General features: G+C 41.6%; 1 protein-coding gene across 2 annotated transcripts; it reads right to left on the minus strand.

Moving 5' to 3' along the window:
* Positions 1–2,634: 2,634 nt before the first annotated feature.
* Positions 2,635–6,100, minus strand: LOC104421188 (trihelix transcription factor GT-3b). Of its 2 annotated transcripts, XR_005549382.1 has the most exons (3): positions 5,699–6,100; positions 4,724–5,352; positions 2,635–3,760 (listed from the first exon to the last, which is right to left on the minus strand). XR_005549382.1 is itself a non-coding variant. In XM_010033099.3 (2 exons), the coding sequence occupies exons 1-2, from the start codon at positions 6,020–6,022 to the stop codon at positions 4,795–4,797; spliced, it is 882 nt and encodes a 293-aa protein (XP_010031401.1). In that variant the 5' UTR covers positions 6,023–6,099; the 3' UTR covers positions 4,552–4,794. The 2 variants fall into 2 exon arrangements, 1 of the variants encoding a protein (XP_010031401.1); XM_010033099.3 differs by lacking the exon at positions 2,635–3,760 and having other exon boundaries at positions 4,552–5,352; positions 5,699–6,099.
* Positions 6,101–6,506: the final 406 nt, after the last annotated feature.

The raw sequence follows: 6,506 nt of genomic DNA on the forward strand, positions 1-6,506 counted from the left end.
CGATTCGTTAAAATGCACCCGATATTTGACATTTTGAAGAATAAAAATAAATGGCATGCTCCAAAAGTGGTCTTTTTTTTTCGTTTGATTTTCATACATATGTGGAGGCCGACATGCCCTTGAATGATACTGGAAAGCTTGAGATATTTTGGAGGGACAGGTTTATAAAAAAAATGGGACCCCAAACTTGAAATGAGGCAATGTGGAGAAGGGTCTCTCGAGTAGCTAAATATCAATCCCGCCTAGCCCCACCCCGCCGTGCCCTGCCCTGTCGTGTCCCGTCCCGTCCCATCCTATCCCCATCATCATCTCCTACAATCTAGTGAAACAATAACAGAAACTATACATATTATTATGTGAAACCCATGGATTATTTGGTTAAATTAAGACCGGGCGGTCCACCATCAACAAGACCGAATCAAAGCCATGCATAGTTTTCCACATAACCTATACATAAAATATGCAAGATCTCCATAGAAATTCCCATGTCGGCGAGAGGGCGCTGCCACTCGTTTGGTGCATCCCCCATCCGTCCATACCAACGCGGTTTGCTCGACGTGCGTCGCGAATCATTAGCTGGACAGAACTCAACAGGCTCTAAAGCCCTTTTTAGCCTCGCATCTCCCGACATCAACCTAGTACGGCACTCGCTTTGTCTTTTTGGCATTTACATATGTGCATGAGCTGGACAAAGACGAAATGATTACCATGCAAAATAATGCCACCGGCGAAACCCTAAAACCGCGTCCGTGCAGCCCGTTGCGCCCGAGGGAGACTCGAGTGAGGAGCACGTTGTGGAAAAGGTCAATATTAGCTTTTGATTAGCGATGGCCATAATGGACATCGATCTCCATTTCCAAGTCCCTAGATTCTTTCACTTGCAAGGAATCGGTCAAGAGAGAGAGAGAGAGAGAGAGGAATTGATTTTTAGGGTAGAAACTTTTTGATCTCGAGAAAGGTAAAGAAAAGTTTTGAGGGTTTAGCCAAGACCCTTACGCTACGCGGGTCGAAAGAATGTTGGAATTGACTAAGTCTAAAGCCTCCGCGCACAAAATCTACGAAAACGCGGTTGGATATTGGAACCGGAATATTTCGTACTTGATTTTTTCCAAACCGCTCTTGTTTTTGCCATATATTATTATATTGGAGAGCCCACCAGCATCTTACGCTGGTCTCTTATTTCTTTTCTTTTTTCACTGAAAGTGTGAACATTTTGGAATAATGGGCTGTGCAGTGATAAACGGATCTATATTGTGCATGAATCAAGTACAAATAATTCCTGCTTAATCTGATGGAAAATCCATTTGTGTAAGCCAATATCACATTGGAAAGAAAAAAGAACTTTATAGCTTAGTCACTTTGACAAACAATCTAGAAAATAAGGCCAAAAATCACGAGAAATTCAAAGAATACAATAAAGAAAAGATGAAGTAATAGTTCCAGAAGTTAAAGCACATACATAAATTTCGTACTCTTTATTTGCTTTCATATTCTAGCCTCATCTTCTTCACATTGCTGGAAATTAACTGGGAAGTCATAACTAATTGCAGAGATATCTCTCCAAAATTTTCCCAACAGTGGTACCTTACACTTACAAAAAAATAATGATAAAAACCATGGGAGTTATCTTACACTTACATATATCAAAATGAGAGTGCAATACATTGTTGATAAACTTCACCACATAAATTAGACCTCCAGTAACAATTGAGAAGTATAAAACATACACCAGCCGAAAAAAGATACAAATATGACATAATCAGTGTTCTGGCAATATCACCATTATTTATCTTACTAAATAAATAGGAGACACTGTCCAAATCCAGTGGATTTTGGAGTTCATCTAAAATTTGAATTGCTTTGAATCAGTCAAGCCCTGTTGGATCAAGTCTTGGCCTGGATTCGAATCACCTCATTTACCCTTATATGTTCCCTAGGGATCATCCTCAGGAGCACGTACATCTGTCTTCGATAATTACCTAGCGCGTGGGATGCGAACATTGCCACACTAGATTGGGATTAGATCGCTACTAAAAAATCTTAAACACTCCGTTAATGCAGTAAAAAAAAAAAAGTGTCTATTTAATTGGCTTTTCTCCAAAATACTACTAGTGGTCTAGTTTCTGGGGCAAAAATTACCTAATTAGTTCCAAACTTACTGTGCGGATATTGATTCAATCATAATTTTTTCCATTTAGTTCTAAACATTTTCGTGAAATTCTAATGTAGTCATTCCTATCAATTTTCACTGAAAATCACTGAAGTTACTATTTAGTCATCAACAGCCATTCTATATGACATATTGCCACGTCAATAATATCTGACAGAAATTGGTCGAAATGCCTACATTGGAATTTCGAGCAAAAGTTTCGAACTCAATTGATAAATCAAAAGGTTTATAATTAAATTGTCATCCATACAATAAGTTTTTGATTGATTGGACAATTTCTCTAACATTTTGGTGTTCTTGCAATTCCTTCCCCCTATTTTCTAGTCTAGCCTTCTTACTTGATTTGTACATGCAAATCATTCTATCACTAACACATTCAAATTGCTAAAATGATAAGACTATCTAGGACCACATGAAACGACATAGGAAAAAGAAATTTAAAAAAAAAAAAAAAAAAAAGAGAGAGAGAGAGGGAGAGGGAGAGAGAAACTCAAGAAAGTCAAATGGAAATGGTGGAGGACTAGTTGAGGGTAGCAAGCCCCAGCTAAATTTCTCATGCAAATTTCACTGAAGGATCGATCCACCATCCCATTTGTCGGTGATAAGGATAGTGGACCTCACTTCAACTCACCTCACCGACTCCCTACTTCCGCCCTTTATTCTTCCTCTTCTTTTGTCCTATTTTGCTAATGTAGCGTCCAATTGCCACAATGACAATCCCACATGACAAACCTTGGCCGAAGTCATAGGTTCGCAGAGGGTTGATGATGCCTCATGACTCGTGTTGCAAGGCGTTGGACATTAAAGAGGATAGCAAAACCCTAGCTGCGTCCCGCAAATAATCTTCAACGAAGGATCAACTGGCTCTTGCCATCGTCAAATAAAAAAAGACGTGAGAGAAGTTTTTCTTTTTATTAGAGATAAGAGAAAAGGAGCAGCAGCTAGGTGATGCGTTTCCGTATTGGATTCCCAGCCCCCGAGAGAGTTGATGACTCGCATTGAGTCGTTGGATAGTACTAGTTGGGGTAGCAAACCCTAGCTCAATTCAATTTTTATTTTTAACTTCACCAATGTGACCTCTCGTTAACACCATGACGATTCCACATGGCTAGCCCTAGCTCAACCGTAGCTACCCAGCCATCATCAAGACTTGGCAACTCATATTGAATCACTGAACACTAGTGAAAACGGCGAACCCTAGTTCAATCCCCCCATGATAAGGGTGGTAAACACTTATCTCGATAATGTGGCATCGTTGGCACCGTGGGCAATCCAAACATGCCATGTCAGTTGTTTGAGGTTGCTAACAACGGTTGTGACAGAGGGATTTAATTGCGTGGAAAAGTAGGCAAAATTGTAATGACACCAAAAATCAGGAGAGTGATTATCTAGAACGAGAGATCCCCAATGACATATTCAAGATTCGTAGCTTCTAAGTCCATAAAGGGGTTGTTTCCATTATCAGCATAAGATGCCAGAAGTCAGCAAACACATAACATGAGCTATCTACTTGTTATCATACCCAAATGCTTGTGTTGTCTCAAAATTGGAGGCCAAATTCGATCTTCAACATGGAGTTCTCATGATATGCTGGCATCAAAGATAGGTTCACATGAAGGATGATCAATTCATGATCACAAAGAAAATTAGGCAACGCACGATGAAAAAAAGAAAATGATTTCCTTGATTGAATGATATAAATTTACACAGCTAAAGATTATCAAAGTTTTAGAACCAAAAACTGATCGAGCGAGCAGGGTTCATGCACTAATGAACTCCAATCCCTTTTTAGTGAAACATAATTCAACGATATTTGCTCATACCAAACTTTTGAAACCAAAGAACTGATCTAGCAGGCGGGAAACAATACACATGGTAAAAGCCTCCACTCATACTCTTTCTAAGCACTATTTTTGGTGCTAAACCACGTGAAACTAGATTCTGAAACAAATCCAAACATCAACATCTACAGCAGATGGTAGTTTTTTTCAAAGGCGTATGCTTAAATCATACATTGGTTAAGGTGGTGATTTTTATTCCTACCTCCATGTATATAGTTTTATGGCAAGTGTCGACATTTCAAGATAAAATACAAAATGAATACACTGCTTGTTTTCCAAGCTTCTCCTTTCTCTTTTATATTATCATAAAACAGGCCTTTAGCCATATGGGTTCAAATTAGTAGGTTTAACAAGTTATTTATTTTGTATTTTTTGTCATATCTATCTATTCAATCATTGCCCCCATCTGATGAACTTGTCTATTTGAATAACATCTTGACGATTCATGAGCTCTATTTTCTGGAGGAATTGAGTGGCTACATGGAAATGCATGCAAAAGAAAGTATATGAGAGAGAGAGAGAGAGAGAGAGAGAGAGAGAGAGAGAGAGAGAGATTGGTTCTTCGATTTAACGAGAAAATGGAAGCTCTAGCTTGTGTTCTAAACAAAGAAGCCTCATTGAGGCAAAAACAACAGGAGACAGTATGCAAAGCCCTATGTTTCGCTTCAATTTGATCTCCTAGATTTGAAAGTTGTGGATTAGGAAGACACACCTCGTGAGGAAGCTTCTTCTTCATCATTATCTCCGTAATTAGGAAGAGGGAGGAGAGAGAGAGAGAGAGAGTTACATATTGTGATCTTCTCTTCTAAGCTTGTTGAGAAGTGCTGTGATAAGAGCGTCTCTCTTCTCAGCCCTAGCCTCCTCTCTCATCCTCCTCTGCTCTTCCCTCTCTCTCCACCTCCTGTCCATCATTATCCTCTCATTCTCTAGAGACTCCATTGTCTGCCTCCACTCCATCTCCTTCACCCTTCTCTCGTTCTCCCGCGCCTCATACGCCTCCCTCCAGTCCGCCTCCATCCGTACCTGTTGCTTCATGAACTCCTCCAATATCTTCCTTACTTCGCTACTGCTCCCGCCGCTGCTGTTGCTCGTGCCAGCGTTGCCCTTGGCCTTCTTTTTCTTCTTTCCCTTCTCACCCTCACTGTCCTCATCATCGCCATCATCTTCAGAAGACAACTGGGAAGAAGATGCTTTCTTGCTCTTTGAGGTGCTTCCTGCACCTCCACCTCCTTCTGTTTCGGCCCACAGCATTCTTTGCATCCTCGCTTCGAAAATCGCTTGCATCTCATTGTAATACGGGAACTGTTGCCTCATGGCTTCTGGTTCCATCGTCTCGCAACCCTAAAAATAAATCGAATTATATCTTCATCCATACGAGCAAGCACACCCATTGTTCACAAAAAAGAACTATCACTACATGTAAACAGGTGTGCTCTGCTAATTTCGAGTTTCGGTATTTGACTACCGATCTTTGGGGATCGAAAAACGTTTCTTCCTTGAATGATGCACACATATGTAAACCTTTGTTATGGACACTTACTGTTTGATAAAAGTCATATTAGAACTCGGTGACAATAAAGGAACGTATTTATAAGGGCAATGAACAAGGAAACCCGCTAGAACCTACAAATCTCAGAAAAGGTATTCACTGGTGAGCACAAGCTAAAGTTGTGTTCCTTGGACGTACCTTATATCGAGTGACGAGGTTCTTCCACTTGCACTTGCACTGCTCGGCGCTCCGGTTGAAGCCCTTGTCCCTCATCCCGGTCGATATGACCTCCCACAGTTGCTTGTTTCGCTTCGTCTCCATGAAGCGCCGGTCGAGGTCGGCCCGTATCATCAAGAACTCCTTCGTCTCCTGGACGCTCCATTGCGGGAACCTGTCGCTGCCGGTTTCGATGCTGACACTTTGCTGCTGCTGTTGCTGTGGCAGCGGCTGCGGTCGAAGCTGCTGCTGCTGTTGAAGAAGGTGCTGGTGATGGTGGTGGTGATGCGAAAATTGCCCTTCCATATTAATAGGGCGAAATCAAGAATGCTTGCACCAGAAGGATGGAATTTGGTGGTGAGGAGAGAGAGAGAGAAAAAAGAATAAGAGGAGACGTGGAGACAGAGATTTTATACGGGGGGCGAGTGTGAAAGGGCGGGTGTGAAACGTCAAGGGAGGAGAAACCCTGGTCTTTGGCTTGGGGCCTGGGTTTCAATCTCTGCTTAGGTGTCGAGGAGGGCGCCTTTGGTTTTCCTTCAGATCTCAGACAGCGATTGACAATTCCCTCTCCCTCTCTCTCTCTCTCTCTTTCTCTCTCTACCCATTTCCTGCGGAGAAAAAAGTTAAACCAGATGGAACGTCACTTAGTGGCCAAAAAGAAGAACACAAGCATGATTAATTAAGTATAATCCATCATGGGTCTATGCTAAGTAGGGGGGGAATCGGTCCTATGGGATGTCGTCCGGTCCACAGGCGTCAAATTTCTTCGACATCCAGCGTAGGAACGATC

The sequence above is a fragment of the Eucalyptus grandis genome, chromosome 1 (genome assembly GCF_016545825.1).
Source record: "Eucalyptus grandis isolate ANBG69807.140 chromosome 1, ASM1654582v1, whole genome shotgun sequence".
NCBI lineage: Eukaryota > Viridiplantae > Streptophyta > Magnoliopsida > Myrtales > Myrtaceae > Eucalyptus > Eucalyptus grandis.

What these genes read in the sequence shown, in the direction of transcription:
- LOC104421188 (XM_010033099.3), bottom strand. Translation starts at nt 6,022, where the DNA reads ATGGAAGGGCAATTTTCGCATCACCACCACCATCACCAGCACCTTCTT. An exon ending in ACCTCGTCACTCGATATAAG is followed by an intron (nt 5,353 to 5,698) that starts GTACGTCCAAGG and finishes ATTTATTTTTAG; the next exon opens with GGTTGCGAGACGATGGAACC.